Below are 25,516 nucleotides of genomic sequence, written 5' to 3'. Positions count from 1 at the left end.
CTCTCCCCATTGCACTTCCGCAAGTCAGCTGACTCCTGCTGACCCCAGCCACTCCCGCCTCTCCTTCGACTCCTCCCATTGTGTGGCACATCCTCCTCTCCCGTCCGCATCCATAGGCCCTCCACCTCCCCCCTCCGTTCTAAGCGCGGGAAACAACCCTCGCTTCCCCGCCCCCTCCAGTCTTCAGCGCCGGAAAGAGCCCACGCTTTCCACCTACCAGGCCCCGCCACCTCTGACGCAGCTCCTTTTACAGGCCCGGTCCACGCACCCCTGGCTCGGGCCTCCCCGTCCGCCGCGGGGCCCCGTCTCACCTCCAAGAGCCACCCCGACCAACCCAACCAAAACAGTGCCCAACCTGCCCCAGCCACCCTCACCAATCCAAAAGAGAAAAAACACAAAGAAAAAGAACCCCGGAGCAATACAAAGGCCCCCCTCGAAACAAAAATAAACATAGCATATCAACCGCAGTCCCCAATCGCCCGTCCCGACCCTCAATCTGTGTCCAACTTCTTGGCCTGAACAAAGGCCCACGCCTCCTCCGGAGACTCAAAGTAATGGTGCCGGTCCTTGGAGGTAACCTACAGTCACGCCAGCTGCAACATGCCAAACTTCACCCCCTTCCTGTGCAGCACCGCCTTTGCTCGATTGTACCCGGCCCTCCTCTTCGCCACCTCCGCACTCCAGTCCTGATATATCCGAACCTCCGCATTCTCCCACATGCTGCTCCTCTCCTTCTTGGCCCACCTGAGCACGCACTCCCGATCGCCGAACCGATGGAACGTCACCAGCACCATCCGCGGAGGCTGGTTAGCCTTGGGCCTCCTCGCCAGCACTCTATGGGCCCCTTCCAGCTCCAGGGGCTCCTGGAAGGACCCCGCTCCCATCAGCGAGTTCAACATGGTGACCACATAGGCCCCCATGTCCGGCCCGTCCAGCCCCTCCGGGAGGCCCAGAATCCGCAGATTCTTCCGCTCGACCGATTCTCCATCTCCTCGAAACGCTCCTGCCATTTCCTGTGGAGAGCCTCGTGCGCCTCCCCCTTTACCACCAGGCCTAAGATCTCGTCCTCATTGTCAGAGATATTTTGTCGAGCCTCGCGGATCGCCACTCCCTGGGCCGTCTGTGTCTCCAGCAGCTTATCAATAGACGCCTTCATCGGCTCTAGCAGGTCCGTTTTAATCTCTCTGAAGCAGCGCTGGATACCCTCCTGCTGCTCTTCCGCCCACTGCATCCACGCTGCCTGGTCTCCGCCCGCCGCCATTTTGTCCTTCTTCCCTCGCACCTTCTTCGGGTCCACCACCACCTTTTGTGTCGCCCCGCTCCTAGTTGAAGCCATATACTGACGGGGAGCTGTTGTAGACTTCTTCCCACACTGGGAAACGTCGAAAAAGTGCCGTTGGGGGCCCTGAAAAGAGCCCAAACGTCCGTTGTTGCGGGAGCCGCCGAATGTGCGACTTAGCTCCACATAGCTGCAACCGGAAGTCCCTATCAAGCTGATTCAAGGGACCTCTGGGCCCTAGTCCAGCAGGTTTTAACCCCAGCAGAGTACCGCAATCACGTCAATAACTTGAATTATGCCAGCCACGCCGCACTTCAGCAAGCCCATGCTTTGGACGATGATAGACGGGCACAAATCCTGAATGCGTTGAATGTCACATTTCAAAAGCCCATAAACATCTCTGCTGTCTTAGACCTCAAACCTAAAAAGACTGAAGAGCCAGAGGAATTTCTGGAACATTTTAATGAAATCTACCGTGGGCAGTCAGGCGACTTGCTGTACCAAAATGGTCAGAATTCCCCTCAATATTGTGCTTTGTTAATGCATTGCCTACCACCTTCCGTGGCTACTGCTGTGAAATGTAATAACATGAATTGGACAGAGAATGACCCTTCTCAGATGGCCAGGGCAGTCAGATTTTATTGGAAGGAGGGTGTAGGCCAGGAAGGAGGCTCAGTTACAAAGATTAAGACTGAGTATGTAATGAAAAAGGATGATCTGAGACCCCAACCAGCGGCAGATACGGTGGCGTACCAGCTGGAACCCCAATATTGTGACCTTGGGTTGGTGGATCAACACGGAGGGGGATATCAAACCCACCCAAATGGACCCTCAGCTCCTCTTTATGGCCCACCGTATGCACCAACAGCTTTACAACTGCCGCCCCCTCTGAGGGGCCATTGGTCTACTGGGAGAAGAGGATGGGGCAGATATAGAGGGAACAATACATGTTTTAATTTTGGCCATGCGGATCACTGGCATCTGGAATGCCCCCTTAAAAGACGGGCAGCAGAAGGAGACTACCCGACCCAAAGGAGGGGGTACCCACCAAGGGGAGGACAGACTGACTTCTCCCAGGCAAACCCTTTCCCAACACAAGATTGACTAGCTAATTTAGTCATAAGGGCTCTCCAATCGGACAGGGAACCTATTATTTCTCTGCAGATAGGAGATCAAGACTGCCCATTTATAATCGACACTGGAGCAGCCATGTCTTCGGTGCAATCAGAACTTCGACTACCACTATCCGACCACACCCAGCATTTGTCGGGGTTCCAAGGACAGGTGTGTGAGTATCCTATTTCTGAACCTGTGACAGTCACTTACGAGAATAAGTCTGCGGATCATCAGTTTGTGGTGACTACTGGATTGGACTGTAATTTGTTGGCCCGAGATTTACTATGTATCTTCCAGCTACAGCTAGAGTGCGGAGACGAAGGGGTAATGGTTCAACCATGGAGGATGAGACAACAGTGCTATATTTCTATCATTCCCCAGTGGTGGACATTAGACATTGAACATTCACTGCAGCATGTTACCCTGGCCTATGACAGAACCGGACAAAACAAGGAGTTGGAGGACAAATACCGGCCGTTAATTGGGACCGAATGGCCAGTCAAGATTACAGCCACAGTCACGGGACAAGAAGGCACAGCCGATTTTGTTACAATACCACCACATTTATGGCCACAGTCAGCTTCTGTATGACCTCATATTACACGTCAGGTTTACGACCAGTACCATGCCAAGGATCTGGGGCCTATGGTAAGGAGGGCAGTGGATCATTCAGATCCAACAGAGTACGCACTTCAAGTCACGCCAGACGGCGCTTCCCTAAAATATTTTGAGGTCCCTGAAACGATTAACACTCGACTTCAGCATCACCTGGGACGTGACGTTTTGGAATATGTCAACCCACAGGTCTGGGCAGAATACCCATCACAAGTGGGACAGACAAATGTTACACCCATTAAGGTAACGATTAAGGACCATGTAACGCTGCCTTCCATTCGGCAATACCCCCTGAAATCCCAAGCTGCCCCGTCTATAGACAAATTAATCCGAGAGCTGTTGCAACAGGGTATTTTGGTCCCTTGCCAATCAGAATGTAACACCCCCATACTTGCTGTGCCTAAACCAGCCAAACCAGACCAATACCGATTAGTACAGGATTTACGTTCAATCAATGCCATCGCACATGCTCTCGTCCCTAACCCTGCCCACATACTGGCTCAAATTCCAGCTCAAGCCCGGGTCTTCGCCATAATTGACCTTCAGCACGCTTTCTTTGCCCTTCCACTCGCATCTGAAAGCCAATATTTGTTTGCCTTCACTTACAATGGACAGCAGTATACCTGGACCCGACTGCCTCAGGGGTTCGTCAACTCACCTACGCTCTTCTCCAGATGTCTGCAGACCCAACTCCAGGCCTTGACATTGTAGCACGGTTCCACTATAGTGCAGTATGTAGATGACATATTGGTAGCGAGTCCTGACGAGCCCAGTAACAGGGATAATGTGATCCAGTTATTAAACCACCTATCCTCGTTGGGTTCTGTTGTTTCACAATCAAAGGTCCTGATGGCTCAGACAAAGGTCAAGTTCTTAGGAGTTTTACTTACAGCCACAGAAAGAAGTCTGGAACCCAGTAGGATTGAACCAATATGCCAATTCCCTGCCCCTACCACAGCCAAGGAGGTCCGTCATTGGCTGGGTATGGTGAATTATTGTAGGCAGTGGATACCAAGCATCGCTGTCTATACAAAACTGCTGACACCATACACTAGTGAAGGGGGGAATTTTACTCTCACCACCGAGGCACTCGAAGCCTTCCGTTGCCTGAAGCAGGCCTTGTTACAAGCACCGGCCCTCGGTAGGCCCCTGTACGACCGCCCGTTCCAGATATACTGTACTGTTCTGGAAGGATGTTCAACAGCGGTACTCACCCAGCAACATGGGGATAAGCACCGGCCCGTAGCATATTACTCTTCCAAACTTGATCCAGTGGCATTCGGTCACCCTGTTTGCACCCAGATCTTGGCAGCGATATACAATAGTTTGCAGGCTGCTGCCAATATAACTCTCCAACAGGATATTACGTTGTATAGCTCCCACTCGGTCATCGCACTACTGGGGCAACTGCAGACTCAGCATCTTACTGCAGCTCGTCAGAATAGGTATGAAATATACCTTTTAAACATTTCACGTCTGACATTTAAATACTGTACTATCATCAATCCAGCCTGTTTTCTTAGCGGTCCCCCTATGCATGAAGACGCACCTGGCCACGACTGTTTAGCCTTGATTCAGGAAACTACCACAACAAGGGATGATCTGAGCGATATTCCGTTAGAACAACCTGACATGATTATGTATGTTGATGGCAGTGCATTAATAAGCCCCACTGGTCAGAGACTGTCCGGTTACGCAATCGTAGATCAGGATGGTCTGATTCTAGAAGCGGACGCTTTTCAGACCCCTTATTCAGCCCAACAAGCCGAACATTTTGCCCTTACCCGTGCATGTATACTTGGGGTAGATCGTTGGGTAAATATTTATACTGACTCCTGATACGCCTTCGGGGTAGTTCATGACTTCGGACAGCTCTGGAAGAATAGGGGATTCCTTACCTTGGCCGGAACGGAAATATCCCACCGGTGTTTAGTTAATGACCTACTGCAAGCTCTCCTTATGCCCGCACAGATTTCCGTCATTAAATGCACTGCCCATACAAACGGTAAGACCCCAGTTGACGTTGGTAATGAACAAGCAGAATGTGCAGCGCGGACAGCCGTGAAAATTCAGCAAGTGATGGTGCCTAAAATGTTAAGTCAGACTAAACGATCTGCTATAAATAGGTCTGCTTCTGACAAGCCAATGCCAACCATCCAGGACGTCATAAGGTTACAGGAGGACGCCCCTCAGAGTGATAAACAAATGTGGAAACGGTTAAGTTGTACATATGATTCTGTTTCCTCTTTATGGACCACGCCAGCACATCAGACTTGTATGTCTGATGTACTGGCTTTATGGGTCATCGAATGTGTACACTTTACAACTCATTGTGGGGCTCGGGGGACTAGTGATTTGTTGCTGGACACTTGGTGGCACCCTAAAATGCAGGGATTGGCCCAAAATATCAGTAATCGGTGTTTGATTTGTCAGCAATATAACACCGGCAAAGGTATCCCTTGTGGTATGGGGCAAACCCTGTTGCCCAATGGTCCCTTTGAGACGCTCCAAATGGATTACATTGAGCTAGAAAGGTGTCAATGTTATAAATATGTTTTGGTCATTGTGGATGTGTTCAGCAGATGGGTTGAGGCATATCAGACTACCGATAATAAAGCTGCTACTGTGGTTAAAGTTCTGATGCGGGAAATCATGCCCCGGTACGGTATACCAGCTCACTTAAGTTCTGATAACGGGCCTCATTTTATTGGACAGATTAATAGAGAGTTCTGCTCCCAGTTGGGCATACGCCAGCAGTTACACTGTGCGTACAGACTGCAGGCGGCTGGGTTGGTTGAGAGACGCAATCAGACCCTCAAAACTAAATTGGCTAAATTAAGAGCAGACATGGGACTGACATGGCTTAAGTTGCTCCCCGTTGCCCTCTTCCAGCTGCGGGTTACACCTGCAGGACCGGCCCGGCTCTCTCCTGCCAAGATCCTTTATGGCAGGCCCCTTAGAACTCCCTGGAACCTGCATGTTCCCAGACTGGTTCAGTTTCACCATATGACTGAAGAAATGACCACCTATGTTCTAGCCCTCACTAAGGTCCTCAAAGAGCTCCATGGCCAGGTCCGCGCAGCTCACCCGCCACCGCCCCATTACCTAGCTCACTTTCAGTGCAGCCTGGTAGTTATGTCATGGTCAAAAATTGGACTCGGAAAGGGTCGGAGCCACGATGGGAGGGGCCCTTCCAAGTTCTCCTTACCACCCCCACTGCAGTTAAAGTGGAGGACCGGAGTGCTTGGGTCCACCTCCACCTCTGTAAATTGGGTCCACCTCCACCACTGTAAATTGGGTCCACCTCTACCATTGTAAAAAGGTTGGTTACTAACCTGCCTCCCTTCCCCAGCGCTGTTTTACAGGTGTGAAGCATGATGGGATGGCTACACACCACCTGTGTAATCTTCGGCCTCGCCTCGCTTGGAGTGACATCGGTGACGGACATGGAAAAGGGAAATATCATCTACATCTGTAACCCCAACCAAACTACAAGGACATTTTGTTTATGCAGAGGTGATGTTCTTTGCTGCCCCTATATACGAGGACATGGTATCGACTCATGGAAGGTCATCAGGTTAACGGACAATGCAGGACTCATGAAGCAATTGCACTGGCCCCGGCGATGGGAAGGGAACATTACATGGACATTGTCTTGTTTTTGGAGTACATGTAAATGAAACTTGATGCCATTTGAATGTATTTGCAGAGATCACTTTGTCTCCGACCTCATTCGTTTTCCAAGGGGTCCAGGAGACAGTTTCTATGTTCTGTGTCCCTGAGAAGCGAGTCAGCCTTGCAAGTTGGTTAAAATAAATAATACTATACCTACAAATCCATCTCGAGTTTTATTGAGGCCAGACTGACGGGTAAAGAATTCAATATTGTCACCAACACCGAGTCCTGTGGAATACCACTTGGAATAACTTTCCAATTGCAAGGGCAGCCATCAACCATTACCCTTTGTTTACTGTTACTAAGCCAACATTTTATCCAGTTTGCCACATTGCTCTGTATTCCATGGGCTTTCACTTTCTTGATCAATCTACCATGTGGGACTTTGTGAAATGCCTTGCTAAAATCCATGTACACCACATCCATGGCACTACCTTCAACAACTCTCTTGTCACTTCCTCAAAGAATTTGATCAAATTTGTGAGGCAAGACCTTCCTTTAACAAATCCATGCTGACTATCCCTGACTAGTCCTTGCCTTTCTATGTGACAGCTAATCCTGTCTCTCAGGATTTATTCTACTAATTTTCCCACCACTGACATAAGACTAACTTGCCTATAATTGTTTACCATTTCCTTCAATTCCTATTTAAACAATGGAACCATGCTTGCATTTCTCCTGTCCTACGGTACCTCCCCTGTGTCTAGTGAGGATTAGAAAATCATCCTCAGAACATCTGCTATCTCCTCCCTGATCTCCTTCAGTAGCCTCGGAAGCAATCCATCTGGCACTGGCGACTTATCAACTTTTAAGGATTACAACCTTTCGAGTACTTCCTCTCGCTTTATGATTATCCCGTCCAGTATCTCACAATGTTCCTCCCGGACGACTATATCCACATTATCCATTTCCTTTGTAAACATGGAGACAAAATACTCATTTAAAACCCTTCCTACAGCCTCTACAAATATACACAAGTTATATACACAAAGTTCCCCTTTTCATCTCTGATAGACTCCACTTTTTCCTAAACTAACCTTTTACCCTTAATATATTGGTAAAACATCTTTGGGTTTTCTTTAACTTTACTTGCTCTTCTTCGTTCCCCAAGATTAGGTCTAGAATTGCATTTCCTCTTGTTGGGTTTGTCACTAATTGGTTGAATAGATTTTCTTGGACACACTGCACAAGCTTTTCTCCCACAGTTCCCCTTATATTGTTTGATTCCTAGTTGATATTGGGATCGTTAAAGTCTCCTACTATAATTGCCCTCTTGTTCTTACAGGTAGAAATTTGCCTACATATTTGAAATGAAATGAAATGAAAATCACTTATTGTCACAAGTAGGCTTCAAATAAAATTACTGTGAAAAGCCCCTAGTCGCCACATTCCGGCACCTGTTCGGGGAGGCTGGTACGGGAATTGAACCGTGCTGCTGGCCTGCCTTGGTCTGCTTTCAAAGCCAGCGATTTAGCCCTGCGCTAAACCAGCCCTAGAATTTGCTCTTCTATCTCCCTTCACAATTTGGGGGTCTGTAGTATACTCCCAGTGTTGAACCCATAATGTCTCGTTTGTTGACCTGTTTAGTACATCATCCCTTCTCACAACTGGAATTGATTCTTTAACCATTAGTGCTACTCCCCTCCTTTTTTAACTCACCCGCTGTCCTGTCTGAAAACTCTGTATGCAGATTTGAGCTGCCAATTTTGCCCCTCCTTTCACCAGGTTTTCATTATAGCAATGACATCCTGCTGCCATGTGTTTACCTTTGCTCTTAACTCATCTACCTTGTTTGTAATATTCCTTGCATTGAAGTACAAACAGTTTAACTCCGCCATTTACCCTTGGTAGACACTTTTAAAACTTTATTTCTCCTGTAATTCCAAGTCTATCATAAGACCATAAGACCATAAGACATAGGAGCGGAAGTAAGGCCATTCGGCCCATCGAGTCCACTCCGCCATTCAATCATGGCTGATTTCAACTCCATTTACCCGCTCTCTCTCCATAGCCCTTAATTCCTCGAGAAATCAAGAATTTATCAACTTCTGTCTTAAAGACACTCAACGTCCCGGCCTCCACCGCCCTCTGTGGCAATGAATTCCACAGACCCACCACTCTCTGGCTGAAGAAATTTCTCCTCATCTCTGTTCTAAAGTGACTCCCTTTTATTCTAAGGCTGTGCCCCCGGGTCCTAGTCTCCCCTGCTAATGGAAACAACTTCCCTACGTCCACCCTATTCTAAGCCATTCATTATCTTGTAAGTTTCTATTAGATCTCCCCTCAACCTCCTAAACTCCAATGAATATAATCCCAGGATCCTCAGATGTTCATCATATGTTAGGCCTACCATTCCTGGGATCATCCGTGTGAATCTCCGCTGGACCCGCTCCAGTGCCAGTATGTCCTTCCTGAGGTGTGGGGCCCAAAATTGCTCACAGTATTCTAAATGGGGCCTAACTAATGCTTTATAAAGCTTCAGAAGTACATCCCTGCTTTTATATTCCAAGCCTCTTGAGATGAATGACAACATTGCATTTGTTTTCTTAATTACGGACTCAACCTGCAAGTTTACCTTTAGAGAATCCTGGACTAGGACTCCCAAGTCCCTTTGCACTTCAGCATTATGAATTTTGTCACCGTTTAGAAAATAGTCCATGCCTCTATTCTTTTTTCCAAAGTGCAAGACCTCGCACTTGCCCACGTTGAATTTCATCAGCCATTTCTTGGACCACTCTCCTAAACTGTCTAAATCTTTCTGCAGCCTCCCCACCTCCTCCATACTACCTGCCCCTCCACCTATCTTTGTATCATCGGCAAACTTAGCCAGAATGCCCCCAGTCCCGTCATCTAGATCGTTAATATATAAAGAGAACAGCTGTGGCCCCAACACTGAACCCTGCGGGACACCACTCGTCACCAGTTGCCATTCCGAAAAAGAACCTTTTATCCCAACTCTCTGCCTTCTGCCTGACAGCCAATCGTCAATCCATGTTAGTACCTTGCCTCGAATACCATGGGCCCTTATTTTACTCAGCAGTCTCCCGTGAGGCACCTTATCAAAGGCCTTTTGGAAGTCAAGATAGATAACATCCATTGGCTCTCCTTGGTCTAATCTATGTGTTATCTCTTCAAAGAACTCTAACAGGTTTGTCAGGCACGACTTCCCCTTACTAAATCCATGCTGACTTGTCCTAATCTGACCCTGCACTTGCAAGAATTTAGAAATCTCATCCTTAACAATGGATTCTAGAATCTTGCCAACAACCGAGGTTAGGCTAATTGGCCTATAATTTTCCATCTTTTTCCTTGTTCCCTTCTTGAACAGGGGGGTTACAACAGCGATTTTCCAATCCTCTGGGACTTTCCCGGACTCCAGTGACTTTTGAAAGATCATAACTAACGCCTCCACTATTTCTTCAGCTATCTCCTTCAGAACTCTAGGATGTAGTCCATCTGGGCCCGGAGATTTATCAATTTTTAGACCTCTTAGTTTCTCTAGCACTTTCTCCTTTGTGATGGCTACGATATTCAACTCTGCCCCCTGACTCTCCGGAATTGGTGGGATATTACTCATGTCTTCTACTGTGGAGACTGACGCAAAGTACTTATTTAGTTCCTCAGCTATTTCCTTGTCTCCCATCACAAAATTACCAGCGTCATTTTGGAGCGGCCCAATGTCAACTTTTGCCTCCCGTTTGTTTTTAATGTATTTAAAGAAACTTTTACTAGCATTCCTAATGTTACTGGCTAGCCTACCTTCATATTTGATCCTCTCTTTCCTTATTTCTCTCTTTGTTATCCTCTGTTTGTTTTTGTAGCCTTCCCAATCTTCTGACTTCCCACTACTCTTTGCCACATTATAGGCTTTCTCTTTTGCTTTGATGCATTCCCTAACTTCCTTTGTCAGCCATGGCTGCCTAATCCCCCCTCTGATAACCTTTCTTTTCTTTGGGATGAACCTCTGCACTGTGTCTTCAATTACTCCCAGAAACTCCTGCCATTGCTGTTCTACTGTCTTTCCCACTAGGCTCTGCTCCCAGTCGATTTTCGTCAGTTCCTCCCTCATGCCCCTGTAGTTACCTTTATTTAACAGTAACACCTTTACATCTGATTCTACCTTCTTTCTTTCAAATTGGAGATTGAATTCTACCATATTATGATCACTGCCTCCTAAGTGCTCCCTTACTTTAAGATCTTTAATCAAGTCTGGCTCATTACATAACACTAAGTCCAGAATGGCCTGTTCCCTCGTGGGCTCCATCACAAGCTGTTCCAAAAAGCCCTCCTGTAAACATTCAATGAATTCCCTTTCCTTGGGTCGACTGGCAGCATTATTTACCCAGTCCACCTTCATATTGAAGTCCCCCATGATCACTGTGACCTTGCCTTTCTGACATGCACTTTCTATTTCGTGGTGCATTTTGTGCCCCTGGTCCTGACCACTGTTAGGAGCTATTTAACTGTTAACTCCCATTATGGTTTTTTTGCCTTTGTGGTTCCTCAACTCTACCCACACAGACTCCACATCATCTGACCCTATGTCATTTAGTGCTATTGATTTAATTTCATTCCTAATTAACAAGGCAACCCCACCCCCTCTGCCCACCTCCCTGTCTTTTCGATAGGTTGTGAATCCCTGGATGTTTAAATGCCAGTCCTGAACCCCCTGCAACCATGTCTCTGTGATGCCTACCACATCATACCTGCCAGTCACAATTTGGGCCACAAGCTCATCTACCTTGTTCCGTACACTGCGCGCATTTAAATATAGCACCTTTAATTCTCTATTGACCGTCCCTTTTTGTTTTCTTAGTGTGGTGGACCTTGGTTTACTGAGCCTTTCCATACACTGTGTCATATTTTGTGGGATGGGGACTATCGTAACCTCTCCTGAGTTTTGTCTTTTCGTGCTTTTTTGTATTCCTAAGCAGCTACGCTTCCCACTGATTACTTCACCTCTTGGTTCCCTGACTTTCCCTCCCCCCCCAATCTTTAGTTTAAAGTCCTATTGACCACCCTATTTATTCTTTTCGCCAGAACACTGGTCCCAGCTCGGTTCAGGTGGAGACCTGTCATTACATTTTCTACGTCAGTAGTTAAAGTTCTACCTCAATTCTCCTGATCTGATTTTGACCTATCTGATCCTACTCCTAGGATCCCATCCCCCTGCCACACTAGCTTAAATACTCCCTAACAGAACTAGCAAAAATTCCCACTAGGAATTGGTGCAACCCGTCAGGTTTGTACATATGCCACCTGCCCCAGAACCGGTCCCAGTGTCTCAAAAATCTGAATCCCTCATGGCTGAATCTCTCCAGCGACGCATTCAGCAGATTTATCCTCCTATTCCTGCTCTCTCTAGCGTGTGGAACTGGAAGTAATTCTGAAATTTCTACATTTGAGGTCCTGCATTTTAGTTTATCTCCTAACTTTCTGTCCGCGGCTTGCAGGTCCTTATCCTTTAGTTTACCTATGTCATTGGTACCAATGTGTACCATGACCACTGGCTATTCACCTTCTCTCCCCAGAATGTCCTGCAGCCTCTCCGTGACATCCCGGACCAGGGAGGCAACATAACATCCTTGATTCACATTTGCGACCACAGAAGAGTCTGTCTGTGCCCCTAACCATTGAATCCCCTATCACTGTGTCCCTGACACCTGTTTTTCTCCCACCCATCTGAGCACCCAAGGTTTTGTGGATTTGGCTGCTGCTGTTTTCCCCGGAGAGGCCACCTCCCCCAACATTATCCAAAGCAGTATCTGTTTGAGAGGGGGATGACCACAGGGGTCTCCTGCACTGCCTTCCTGAGCCTTCCACTGTTCCTGATGGCCACCCATTCGTTGTGTGTCTGCAATTCTCACCTGCCGTGTGACCACCTCGCCAAATGTGCTATCCACGACTTCCTCGGCATCATGGATGCTCCACAGTGACTCCACCCACAGCTCCTGCTCATAATGAATGGCGAAGCAGGATCGAAGGGCTGAATGCCTTCCTCCTGCTCCTATTCTTTATGTTTCTATGTAACATTTAAAGCTATATTCACCTACGTGGAAAAAAAAAGCCATGGATAGAAAATCTACGTTACCAGATCAATGTAGGCTTAGGGAAGGGCCAAACTAGACTCGAAATTGGGCGTCTTGGTGAATTATTTTTAGATTACACCAGTACATCAGGATTAAGTAGGAAATCAAAAGAAATACAAGTTAATACGGTTTTATACTTATTAGGTGTATTTGCAGATTAAGTAATCCGGATGCAAGGCATTGAGGAATCCTCAGCTAGCTTTGATGAGATATTACAAGCCTTTGATTAATTCTTTAAACTGCAAGTTGTGGAGTACACAAAATTTAAAAATGAGGAATAGAAAAGCACCCAGTGTGACTTTGAAAGAAAAGACATTATCTGAGCAGGCCCCATGAAGGGCACCAGAGAGGCAGAGAACTTTCTGGAATTCTCAAAAACGTATATTTTTGGAAATACTGACTCATTACCTGAATTGTAACAGCAGGTGGCAGTACAGAGTAGCAGCTGACTGTTAATGAACGAAAGCTATTTGCTGAATAATAATATCCAAAATCTGCAAAACAAAAATGAAATACGTTTGCAAAATGTTCATATAATCGGTGGTGGGAAGTAGGAGGAAGACGTGCACAAGGTGGCTCCTGCTAGTGTACGGTCTTTTTTAGCCCTTTTCGCCAAGATTCTAGGAGTATTTCTCTTCAAAAACCCACTTGGTTAAGGGAATAATGTGAACGCAGGGAGAAGGCCAGTCGCCTTTTAGCTCATCAGCTTAGAGGCAGGAAGCTTCCCGGGAGATTGTGCAGATAAGGGACTTGAGTGGCAGTCTTGTTTGTGCCCCACTTAAGGCAGCTTTTGAAACATTTTATCAGGATCTTTATAGATCGGAGAGTTGGGCCATGACTGAATTTTTGGATATCCATCCAAGGCCAGAATCAAACCTGGGTCCCTGGCACTGTGAGACGGCAGTGCCACCGTGTTAGACGGTGAAACCTGGGTATTTAAGACACCCAATCACTGGAATCACAGCATGCTACAATTTCAACTCCAAACCATCAAAGTCAATTCAAAGCTGAGAAACAGGCAGCAGGGTAGTCGGTAAATCCGGTCCTGAACTTCTCGGGCAATTGCGGTGCAATCCTTACCTGAAGGATTCCGCTGTGGGGCGGCTCCCCAGTGTATCTATGGGTGAACCCCCAGTTACACTTCCCTGGAGCTTGGACCAGCCATTCTAAGTGTAGCCTACTTATGTATTTGCATGTAGAAGATGTCAGTGCAGAGTATTATAGTCCAGAAGAAATGGTGGCAGAATTTCAAGGTTGAAGAGCTAAATATTATCTGTGAGGTGCAAGTGAGACGTCAACGTGTCCTAGGAAGCAGAAAAATGGAACTGCCCAGGAAACTGATGTCCTTAGCCTGGAAAAAAGCAGTTCAGGTAGTGAGCGCAAATAGTAGTGTGCCATTAGCGGTGGAACAATGCCAGAAAAAACATAATGATTGATGCATTTTCCCAGGGATTTTGTTGAACTTGGAACCCTAGTTTTGGAGTTGGAAAACACAGAAATGTCAAAAGATGTTTTTTCTGTTGATTCATTTTATGAGGTGTCGTTAAATGCAGTTGCTTTGGAGTTTGTCCTGACTTGGATTGGTTTTATCCCTAATTACACAGCCACCCCCCTCCTTTGAGTGCAGTTAACAAGCTGTCTCCATAGTGGTAAAATGTGTCAAAAGACAGCACAGCAAAGACGTGTTTTTAGAATTTTAATTTCTTCCTTTAGACAAAGCTGGTCCGAAATGTTGGGAGCACTCATTGACCAGGCTTGAGAGGTGGGGGTGGGGGGGCACAGGGTGGTGTGACGTCCACAAATGAGCTGGTGAAGCAGGAGGAGTTGGCTCGGCTGCTATCTGCTATTTCCAACTGCACGATAACTAACGGTGGATCAGAAATGGGGGTGAGCAACGACATCATCAGCTGAATGCTTAAACCATCAGGAGGAGGAGAGTTAATTATTGTGACAACAGATAATTGGGATTTTATTTTCCTCTGGTAGGTGCTTAGGTGTCCACGGATAGGACATCATGGTAGCACAAGTGGATAGCACTGTGGCTTCACAGCGCCAGGATCCCAGGTTCGATTCCCCGCTAGGTCACTGTCTCTGCGGAGTCTGCACATTCTCCCCATGTCTGCGTGGGTTTCCTCCGGGTACTCCGGTTTCCTCCCACATTCCAAAGACGTGCAGGTTAGGTGGATTGGACATTCTGAATTCTCCTTGTGTATCCGAGCAGGGACTGGAATGTGGCGACTAGGAGATTTTCACAGTAATTTCATTGCAGTGTTAATGTAAGCCTACTTGTGACACTAATAAAGATTATTATTATTTACATTATCCTTTTGGTTGTTGAGGAAAGAGAGGCCTGTGATGTTAGGTCTGCTGTGCGGGCGGCACGGTGGTGCAATGGTTAGTACTGCAGCCTCATGGCACTGAGGACCTGGCCCCGGGTCACTGTCCATGTGGAGTTTGCACATTCTCCCCGTGTCTGTGTGGGTCTCACCCCCACAACCCAAAGATGTGTAGGGTAGGTAGATTGGCCATGCTAAATTGCCCCTTTACGGAAAAATGTTTTAAAAATCTGCAAAAGGAATTAGGGTCACTCCCTCCATCAATCCCTTCTCTGCCTCCTCACATGCTCTAGGAGGCATAGCTGTATTTGGATGCCTATTGTGATCCTACATATTTTTGTTTTATGGGATCAGTTTGTTTTATGGGGTCAGGGCAGCACTGGAGCACAAGTGGATAGCACTGTGGCTTCACAGCGCCAGGGTCCCAGGTTCGATTCCCTGCTGGGTCACTGTCTGTGTGGAGTCTGCACGTTCGCCCTGTGTCTGCGTGGGTTTCCTCCGGGTGCTCCGGTTTCCTCCCACAGTCCAAAGACGTGCAGGTTAGGTGGATTGGCCATGATAAATTGCCCTGAGTGACCAAAAAGGTTAGGAGGGGTTATTGGGTTATGGGGATAGGGTGGAAGTGAGGGTTTAAGTGGGTCGGTGCAGACTCGATGGGCCGAATGGCCTCCTTCTGCACTGTATGTTCCATGTTCTATGGGATGTGGATGTCACTGGCAAGGCCAGTATTTGTCGCCCATCCCTAATTGTCCTTAACGTGACCTTGGTAGGTCAAAGTTCAGAAGGCATTTTAGAACCAACCACATTTTAGAACCAACCAGTCACACGTAGGCCAGACCAGATAAGGATGGCAGATTTCCTTCCCTAAAGGGCATTAGTTAACCAGATGGGTTTTTCTGACATTCTACAATGGTTTCATGGTCACCATTACTGAGGCTATTACCTGATTTCAAATTCCACCAGCTGCCGTGTTGATGAATCGGGTTTTCAACCCATTACCCCGACGTTGAGGCCGCTGGCAGGGGATCGGAGCATCCGAACAGGTTTGGCGTTGGGGGACGCTCCATTCTCCGCTTGATCAGGAATCCCGATCGCGATGTTGGGCAATTGACAATCCACCCCAGGAGAACAGAATAGACAGATGAGAATTGTATTCCCTTAACAGCAGAAGATTAAGGAGTGATCTAATTGTATTGGGGGTGACATTTTTGCTTGTGCCAGCGGTGAGAAGTACATTAGCAGCTGGCAGATATTTTCTTCTTGGTCAGTCCCATCAGTGAATGGTTTGAGAATCTGCAGAGATTTCAGCCTTCAATCACAGGCATTTTTAAACACAGGAATATTATTGCATGCATCAATTTAATAATATTCTCATACCTGTAACAATTTTACGTCTGTGTTAGTTTACAGACATTGAACGGGATTCTCCAAACACTCAGCCGCGTGTTTGTCAGCGGTGCGCTGTCCGCTGGTGGCAGGATTTTCTGCTCCCGATGTGTGTCAATGGAAATTCCCATTGAAGCCCCAGCCATCAGGAGAATCGTAGGCGGGCGCTGTCAGCAGGAACAGGGAATCCCAACAACTGGAGAATTCTGGCCATTATTTCATGCACAAAACAAAAATGTAACCAGAAAGGTTTTTGGAATTGTCTGGGTCAATTTAATAAGTTCAACCGTTTTTTCATTGGTTTAACCTTTGTTCAATGTTCATCCCTTTAGCGTATCCTTATTGGAGCTAGTTCTACCTGTTTCCTTCATTTTTGAATTGTTTGCTCCTTTTCGTAAAGTTATGACTTGTTTTATGATTGGATCCAACAGACTAGAAGGGTGAGACAAATGTTTGCACATGGAAAGGTAAAATGCCCAGCATGTCGTGAACCTGGCTTTTGCGATACAAAACGTTTTACTGTTCCAGTTGATAAACGGCACCAAGAACTCGGGGTAGCATCCACAATGCCAACAGAAATTTACAAGGCCTTTTGTTTTATTAATTCATAGGATGTGCGCATCACTGGCTGTGTCAGCACTTATTGCCCATCCCAATTGGCCTTGAGGGCATTTAGGAGTCAACCACATTGCTATGAGTCTGGAATGACATGTGGGCCAGACCGGGTAAGGTGTGTTGGGCGTTCGTATCATATGAACTGATCAGAGAGAACCAGCACGGTTTTGAAAAGGCGAGTCATGTCTTAACAAAATTGTTTTACATTTTTGAGGAGGTAACTAATCTGTTAGATAAGGAAGCGTCACTGGATATTATTCATATGGACTTCCAAATGGCATGCCTCTGATCCCCTTGGAGACTCTCTATGAGTGCCATTGCATCTGGTCCCCGTTTGTGGAGACCAGTGCAGAACGGCACTCGCCCCAGGTCTCCGGGGCGAGCTCCCTGGGTACTCGGGAATCTGCACTTTAAAGTGAGACTAGATGTCTCACTTTAATATGCAGATTTGACTGTGACTATCGGCGGTGGATGTGAACAAAGGACGCACACCGGGAAATGCTCCGACCTGACCCAACTCACAAAGCACATAATGAGCAGCGCTAGCAGAAAAAAAGATCAGGGGAAAAGTACAGCACCTTAACATGCTCAAAAACAACAGGAACAAGAGAGGGGGAGATGGCATTATTATACATGCCAGTAATGTAAGGGTTAATGAAATGTACACAGAGAGCCACTAGAGGGAGCTAGTCTCAGAAGTATATAAGGAATGATGCAGAGCCTTGTGGGTCAGAAGGCTGGAGTAGGTGGTAGGAGCAGGAGCTGGCTAGAAGGACTGAAGATAGTGAGAGAGTAGTTTATTATGTTAGTGAGGTAGATATAGATAAGTATAGTGAGCATAGTATTTGTCAACTGTTTGTTTCTTAGGCATAAGTGTCGAATCCAGTTAATACTGATGAATAAAATAGCTTTGTTGGTTTAAAAGACTTGTTCTCTGATCAACCCTACACATCGAGAGTGGAGAGGGATGGGAGGCGGGGGGCCTCTGTCAATGGCCCCCTACCCGCGCCGCGTAGTTTGCGCGTGAGAGACTCCCGAGCGATTCTCCAGGGATTCTCTGGTCACCGGAGAATCACGGGAGCGGCGTCAGACCTGGGGCGAAATTCTCCCCCAACGGCGCGATGTCCGCCGACTGGCGGCAAAAACGGCGCCAATCAGACGGGCATTGCGCCGGCCCAAAGGTGCGGAATGCTCCGCATCTTTGGGGGCCGAGCCCCAACATTGAGGGGCTAGGCCGGCGCCGGAGGGATTTCCGCCCCGCCAGCTGGCGGAAATGGTGTTTGTTGCCCCGCCAGCTGGCGTGGAAATGCAGCGCATGCGCGGGAGCGTCAGCGGCTGCCGACAGTTTCCCGCGCATGCGCAGTGGGGAGAGTCTCTTCCGCCTCTGCCATGGTGGAGGCCGTGGCGGAGGCGGAAGGGAAAGAGTGCCCCCACGGCACAGGCCCGCTCGCGGATGGGTGGACCCGATCGCGGGACAGGCCACCGTGGGGGCACCCCCCGGGGCCAGATCGCCCCGCGCCCCCCCCAGGACCCCGGAGCCCGCCCACGCTGCCTGGTCCCGCCGGTAAATACCAGCTTTGATTTACGCCGGCGGGACAGGCAATTTCTGGGCGGGACTTCGGCCCATCCGGGCCGGAGAATTGAGCGGGGGTCCCGCCAACTGGCGCGGCCCGATTCCCGCCCCCGCCCAATCTCCGGGAGCGGAGACTTCGGCGGGGGCGGGGGCGGGATTCACGGCGGCCAACGGCCATTCTCCGACCCGGCGGGGGGTCGGCGAATGACGCCCCAGATTTCAGCGTAAACTAATTTGTGCTTATCCAGCCTTAGGACCGGTATAGACCGCTGTCCTGGTGGGATCTCCTCGCCGTGGCGTTATGAAGTTTCTTACTTGCTGATCTACAGATGTAATGGCTGACCCCGGTGGGAGAGGCAGTAGAGGTTCTCCTCTCTGCCTTATAACCTGGAACGTGAAGGGTTTGAATGGACCAATGAAGTGGGCAAGGATTTTTGCACACTTGAAGGGTCTCGACCCAGGTGTTGTGTTCCAAAGAAGGTAACCTAGTCTCAGCCTCTCTCCAGGTAAATGAGGCTTTCAGTTTGTTTTACCGTGAGCTATATGAGTCAGAGCCTCCTCCAGATACTTCAGACATGATGAGGTTTCTAGATGGTTTTCACGTTCCGGCCATTGAGGAAGGCAGGAAACGGGAAGTGGAATGTATCGGTTGGCTGCAATCCGGCAAAGCCCTGGGTCCTGACGGCTTCCCATCCAAATTTTATAAGAGGTTCTCAGAGCAACTAATACCTTTAATTTTGGACATGCTCAATGATTCACTGTCTAGAGGATCAGTACCCCCGTCCTTGACCCAAGCCACAATCTTAGTGGTGCTGAAAGAGGGTAAGGACCCAGTGGAGTGTGATATACCGACCCATTTCACTCCTTAACACTGATGTTAAGATACTGGCGAAAGACCTGGCCACCCGGATGGAGCCATGTCTTCCTGATATAATTTTGGAGGATCAGACATGCTTTATCAAAGGTAGATAGTTAATGGCCAATGTCCGACTTCTCTTGAACATTGTCCTATCCCCCTCATCTGTTCAGGAACCTGAAGTTATAGTATCTTTGGATGCAGACAAGGCGTTTGATAGGGTGGGGTGGAACTATCTTTTTGAGATCTTGGATGGATTTGTTTTGGCCCCAAATTCTCCTCCTGGGTTTGTTTGATCTACAATTCCCCTAAAGCCAAAGCATGACTTCCTCCTAATACTTTCCGTTAGGTAGGGGCACTAGACAAGGCTTTTCCCTGTCTCCATTGCTCTTCGCGATGGCCTATCCCTCTGGCGATAGGGTTGAGTTCATCAGAGGGATGGAAGGGAATAGACCAAGAAGGGGAGGAGCACCGGATCTCATTATACACAGATGACCTATGTCTATATGTTATGGATCCGATCTCATCAATAGAAAACATCATGAAGATACTCACGAGATTTTGCACACTCTCAGACTATAAATTAAACATCAGTAAAAGTGTGTGTTTCCCAGTAAACTCAATGGTCAGAGGGGCTCAGCTTGATTTGCTGCCATTTTGCCTCTTGCCCTCTAATTTTTGATATCTGGGGATCCGCGAAGCCCATAACTGGGCCTTACTCCACAAACTGAACTTTTCCAGCCTCATCAACAAGATCAAAATGGACTTACGGAGGTGGAATAACCTCCCTCTGACTCTAGTGGGCAGGATCCAAACTGTTAAGGTGAATGTGCTACCTAGGTTTTTGTTCTTATTTCAAAGTATCCCCATTTTTTTACCCAATGAATTTTTTATTACGGTCAACAAATGTCAGCATTTGTCTGGGTAGGTAAGAGTCCCAGAGTTTGCAGTGCTCTGCTTCAGAGAGGCAGAGGATCGGGAGGTTTGGCCCTCCCGAATCTCCTGTTTTATTACTGGGCTGCCAATATGCAGGAAATCCTATCATGGCTGTTTGATCTGAAATCAAACTAGAGTAGATTAGAGGCACGGTCTTGTGCCCCAACCTCCTCCTGCCTTCTGTCTGAGGAAATTGCCAACACACCAAGGCAGCCAGGTCAACACTATGAGGGTGATCCACAATGGAGACCTTGGTGCAGGTCTTCTGCCCTGTACTGGTAGAGGGCATGAACTCCACAGTGCATGTCGTGCACTGCATCGCACAGGACATACACTTCACGATGCACAACATGAATTCAATGGTGCAGGGCATGAACCCATGATGCAGGCACTTGTTGGGATCCATGAGTGCCAGCGCCAGAGGATGGTGAGGCCTCTCGACCTCACTTCAGCTGCCCATCTATCCCAAGGAAGAATCCAGGGGTCCTCGAGCACCCACAGGGCAGAGGAGAAGCTGGTGCATAGTGCAGGGATTTCCACCTAGGACAATCGGGAGTGTGCAGCCCATCTGACTCCCCTCTTCCTGTCCCCTAATCAGCTCCAGCCCCACAGGCTGAGGAGGGTGGCACCACCACGCAGCAGCACCCCGAAAGCAGGCCAGGATCCTCCAGGTCTCAGTCATCCAGAGGACATGTGTCAAGTACATCACAGACAACAGGGCATGGCAGGCAGCAGGCTGCCTCCACCTCCGCTGTAGATCCTGGCAATACACCAAAACGTTGCAGTGGGGTTAGAAAGGTCTGGTTGCACAGCATGGGCACGGGTATTAGACATTTGTAGATAGCGACCACCTGTGTAAATCAGCAACCATCTCTGTCAGTGAAATAAATCTCACTTATTACAACCTCTCTGTGGCTCCCTGCTGTGTCACTGAGACAATTGCGTCCAACTTCCACTGAAAGGCTGGATGGTCACTACAGAGCCTCCTCCATCTGCTCTCTGCAAGGCAGCCAGCTCAATGGTTCCTGAACCCTCACAGTGACAGGACAGTCATGCCAGTGCCTCTTTGGTAATGGGGAGCGCACAAAGGTCAGGGCCACCCAGTCACTGGAGTCTGATCTCAGCACATGGAACTCAGTGGCTAGACCCTTGTGAGACCTGTGCACTCAAGGGCACCTTTAACTAAAGGCAACCTAGATTTGGAGAGATTAAACTGTCCGCGCAACATCAGCCTGATATTTCCCTGGTCACAGAGTTTGTGTGCTGCCTTTAGCCAGACAGGAGTCACATGTTCACAGTGGCTGTTTGAGGAACGATGCTCTGTCCTCACTGCAAGTCATCATCATCCTCCTGCAATGTTGGGGCTATGGCCGATCTCTTCCCATGACATGAGCCATATTAGTAAGGGTATGCACTGTCAGCAGTCAGCTGGGAAGGGACATCACCATGATGGGACGTTCTTAGTGGCCCTAATATGGATCATCCATAAAGCGAGAGGCTGTTGTAGCATCCAAGATCTGCTGCCCCTCTGGCTTTCGCCACTTCCTGATGGGCAGCACAGTAGCACAAGTGGCTGGCACTGTGGCTTCACAGCTCCAGGGTCCCAGGTTCGATTCCCGGCTTGGGTCACTGTCTGTGCGAAGTCTGCACATTCTCCCCATGTCTGTGTGGGTTTCCTCCGGGTGCTCCAGTTTCCTCCCATGGTCCAAGGACGTGCAGGTTAGGTGGATTGGCCATGATAAATTGCCCTTAGTGACCAAAAAGGTTAGGAGGGGTTATTGGGTTACGGGGATAGGATGGAAGTGAGGGCTTAAATGGGTCGGTGCAGACTCGATGGGCCAATTGGCCTCCTTCTGCACTGTATGTTCTATGTTCTATGTACACCATAATTACCGCACCGCTGCCCTTCTCCCTGGGAAGACTTTCCTCAAACCCTGTGGTGACTTCATCCCTAGAGATTTGGAAGCAGCACTTCAATCTCCTCTCACTGTCCTCACTTGCCCCGATATGTGACAACCACCTCTCTCTGCCTTTGGACTTGGATCCATCATTCGGGTCCTGGAGAACGGGAGGCCTGGTGCACTTTAGGGAACTATTCCTAGATGAAAGCTTTGCTGGCCTTGAAAAACACTCGGACAGATACAATCTATCTGGTTCCAACCTTTTCCGTTTTTTTCAAATTCGGGATTTCTCCCCAAAACCCTGCCATTGCTGTTCCACTGTCTTCCCTGCTAGCCCCCCCCCCCCCCCCCCCCCAATCAACTCTGGCCAGATCCTCCCTCATGTCTTTGTAGTTACCTTTATTCAATTGTAGTACCATTACATCTTATTCCAGCTTCACCCTCTCAAACTGCAGGATATATTCTATTTTGTTGAGGTCACTGCCCCCTAAGGGTTCCTTCTCTTTAAGTTCCCTCATCAAGTCTGCCTCACTACACATCACCAAATCCAGATTTCAATTACCCTAAGGTAGACTGGAAAAAGGGTAGAGTATGGGGCATGGAAGGTGAGAAATTCCTGCAGTGTGTGCAGGAGAACATTCTGGAACAGTATATTTCCAGTCCTACTAGGGAGCAAACTGTGCAGGATCTTGTCCTAGGAAATGAGGCAGGGCAGGTGGAGAACGTCAGAATGGGGGAGCAGTTGGGAAATAGCAATCATAATATAATACGATTCAATAATAAGTTGGAAAAAGAGGGAAAAAATCAGTCACGGATTAAGATCCCAGGCTGGAAAATGCAAATTTTAAGGGTCTAAAAGTTGAACTGGAGCAGGTTGATTGGAAATGCATTTTGGCGAATAAAACTATGGCTGGAAAATGGGAGGCTTTCACAGGAGAGATGAATAAGGTGCAAGCTAGGTACATATCCATGAGAAATAAATATGGAGTATACAAAGCTAGAGTATCCTGGATGACCAAAGATATTGATGATAGGGCAGCACAGTAGCCCAGTGGGTAGAACTGTTGCTTCACAGCTCCAGGGTCCCAAGTTTGATTCCCGCTTGGGTCACTGTGTGTGTGGAGTCTGCACGTTCTTCCCGTGTCTGCGTGGGTTTCCTCTGGGTGCTCCAGTTTCCTCCCACAAGTCCCGAAAGACGTACTTGTTAGGTGAATTGGACATTCTGAATTCTCCCTCTGTGTACCCGAACAGGTGCCGGAATGTGGCGACTAGGGGCTTTTCACACTAACTTCATTGCAGTGTCAGTGTAAGCCTACTTGTGACAATAAAGATTATTATTAGATTGCTGAGAGAGGTAAGGGAGCATATTGTGGTGCCATTGACAGAAATTTTCCAAGCCTCGCCGAACACAGGATTAGTCCCGGGGGAGTGGAGGATTTCAAATGTGATGCCATTGTTTAAGAAAGGGGCAAAGGATAACCCAGGAAACTACAGACCTGTCAGCTTGACATCAATATTCGGAAAACTGATGGAGGCCATAATACAGGATGTGATAAATATACACTTAGAGAAAAATAAGTTAATACTAGACAGTCAACATGGCTTTGCCAGGGGCAGGTCATGTCTGACAAACTTAATTGAGTTCTTTGATGAGGTGACACAGGCAGTGGATGAGGGTAATGTCGTGGATGTTGTATATTTAGATTTTCAGAAACCATTTGATAAGTTGCCACATGGCACATTGGTTAGCAAATTAAAAATGTTTGTGATTGATGGGTCCTCGGCAGCATGGATTAGAAGTTGGCCAAGAGTAGGAAATAGTGAGTAGGTATAGATGGCATTTCTCAGGCTGGAGACCAGTTGAAAGTAATGTTCTCTAGGACTCAGTGTTGGGACCCTTGCTTTTTCTGATTTATGTAATTGATTTAGAGGTGGGTGTTGGGGACAAAATCTCTCAATTTTCAGATGATACCAAGCTAGGGCGAATAATGAATTGTGAGGGAGACACTGAACGATGCCAGAGGGACATTGACAAGTTGGCCAAATGAGCAGACACCTGGCAGATTAACCTCAATGCAGCGAAATGTGAGGTAATGCATTTTGGTAGAAGAAACATGAGGAGACAATATAGGCTCAATGGTGCAACTTTGAGGGGAGTACAGGAGCAGAGGGGTTCAATTGCATAATTCTCTGAAGTAGGCCAGGCAAGTTGAAACAGTTGTGCAGAAGGCTTATACGTTCCTTGGGTTTGTAAATAGAGGCATATAGTATAAAAGCAAGGAAATGATGCTACACCTCTACAAATCATTGGTCAGACCATATTTGGAGTATTGTGTTTTGTTCTGGGCACCTTATCGAAGGAAAGATGTTAAAGCCCTAGAGAGAGTGCAGAGGAGATTTACTAGAATGATACCAGAAAAGAAGAACTTTAGATACAAGGAGAGATTGGAGAAATTGGGCTTGGGTTGGGTGAGGGGATAGCACAGGAGATTGGGTCTGGGTAGGGTGCTCTTTCAGCGGGTCAGTGCAGGCTCGATGGGCCAAATGGCCTCCTTCTGCATTGTAGGAATTCAATGATTCTCCTTGGAGCAGAGAAGATTAAGAGGTTACCTTATTGAGGGAGATGTTGAAAATTCTGAATAATTTTGGCAGGGTAAATAAAGATATTCTGTTTCCACTAGTTGGTATGTCAGTGACTAGGGGAATCACAATTTCAAGATGGTCAGCAAGAGAGCTAGGGGTAAGATGAGGAGAAACTTCTTTATTTCAGAGTTGTTGGGATTTGGAATGTGCTGCCTGGGAGAGTGGTGGAGGTGGATTCCGTAGGAGTGTTCAAAAGAGAGCTGGATACATATGTGAAAGGGATTAATTTAGAGGGCCACGGAGATAGGGCTGGAGAATGTGACTAGCTGGGTAGCTCTTTTGGTGCAGACACAATGGGCCGAATGGCCTCCTTCTGTGCTGTAAATAACAAAACAAAACAGGATAATTTTATTGGCCCTATTTTCAGAATTAAAAAAGAACTAGGTAAATCGTAACTCTGTTTCACACACAAATACACATTCCCAGGGCCCCCACACACACTAGTACAGGTGGTAAAATATGAGGATAGACTTAAACATATTTTACAGTTTGCGAA

At 47.7% G+C, this 25,516-nt stretch overlaps 1 protein-coding gene across 1 annotated transcript in view; it reads right to left on the bottom strand.

Moving 5' to 3' along the window:
• Positions 1-25,516, bottom strand: part of LOC140394731 (uncharacterized) — a 76,195-nt gene that overhangs the window by 29,422 nt on the left and 21,257 nt on the right. The window contains 1 exon segment of the mRNA XM_072481949.1: positions 13,183-13,268. Within this exon segment, the coding sequence (XP_072338050.1) occupies positions 13,183-13,268 (86 nt within the window).

Source organism: Scyliorhinus torazame, chromosome 18 (genome assembly GCF_047496885.1).
Source record: "Scyliorhinus torazame isolate Kashiwa2021f chromosome 18, sScyTor2.1, whole genome shotgun sequence".
In the NCBI taxonomy this organism is placed as follows: Eukaryota; Metazoa; Chordata; class Chondrichthyes; order Carcharhiniformes; family Scyliorhinidae; genus Scyliorhinus; species Scyliorhinus torazame.
This window is presented reverse-complemented; position numbering and strand designations above follow the sequence as displayed.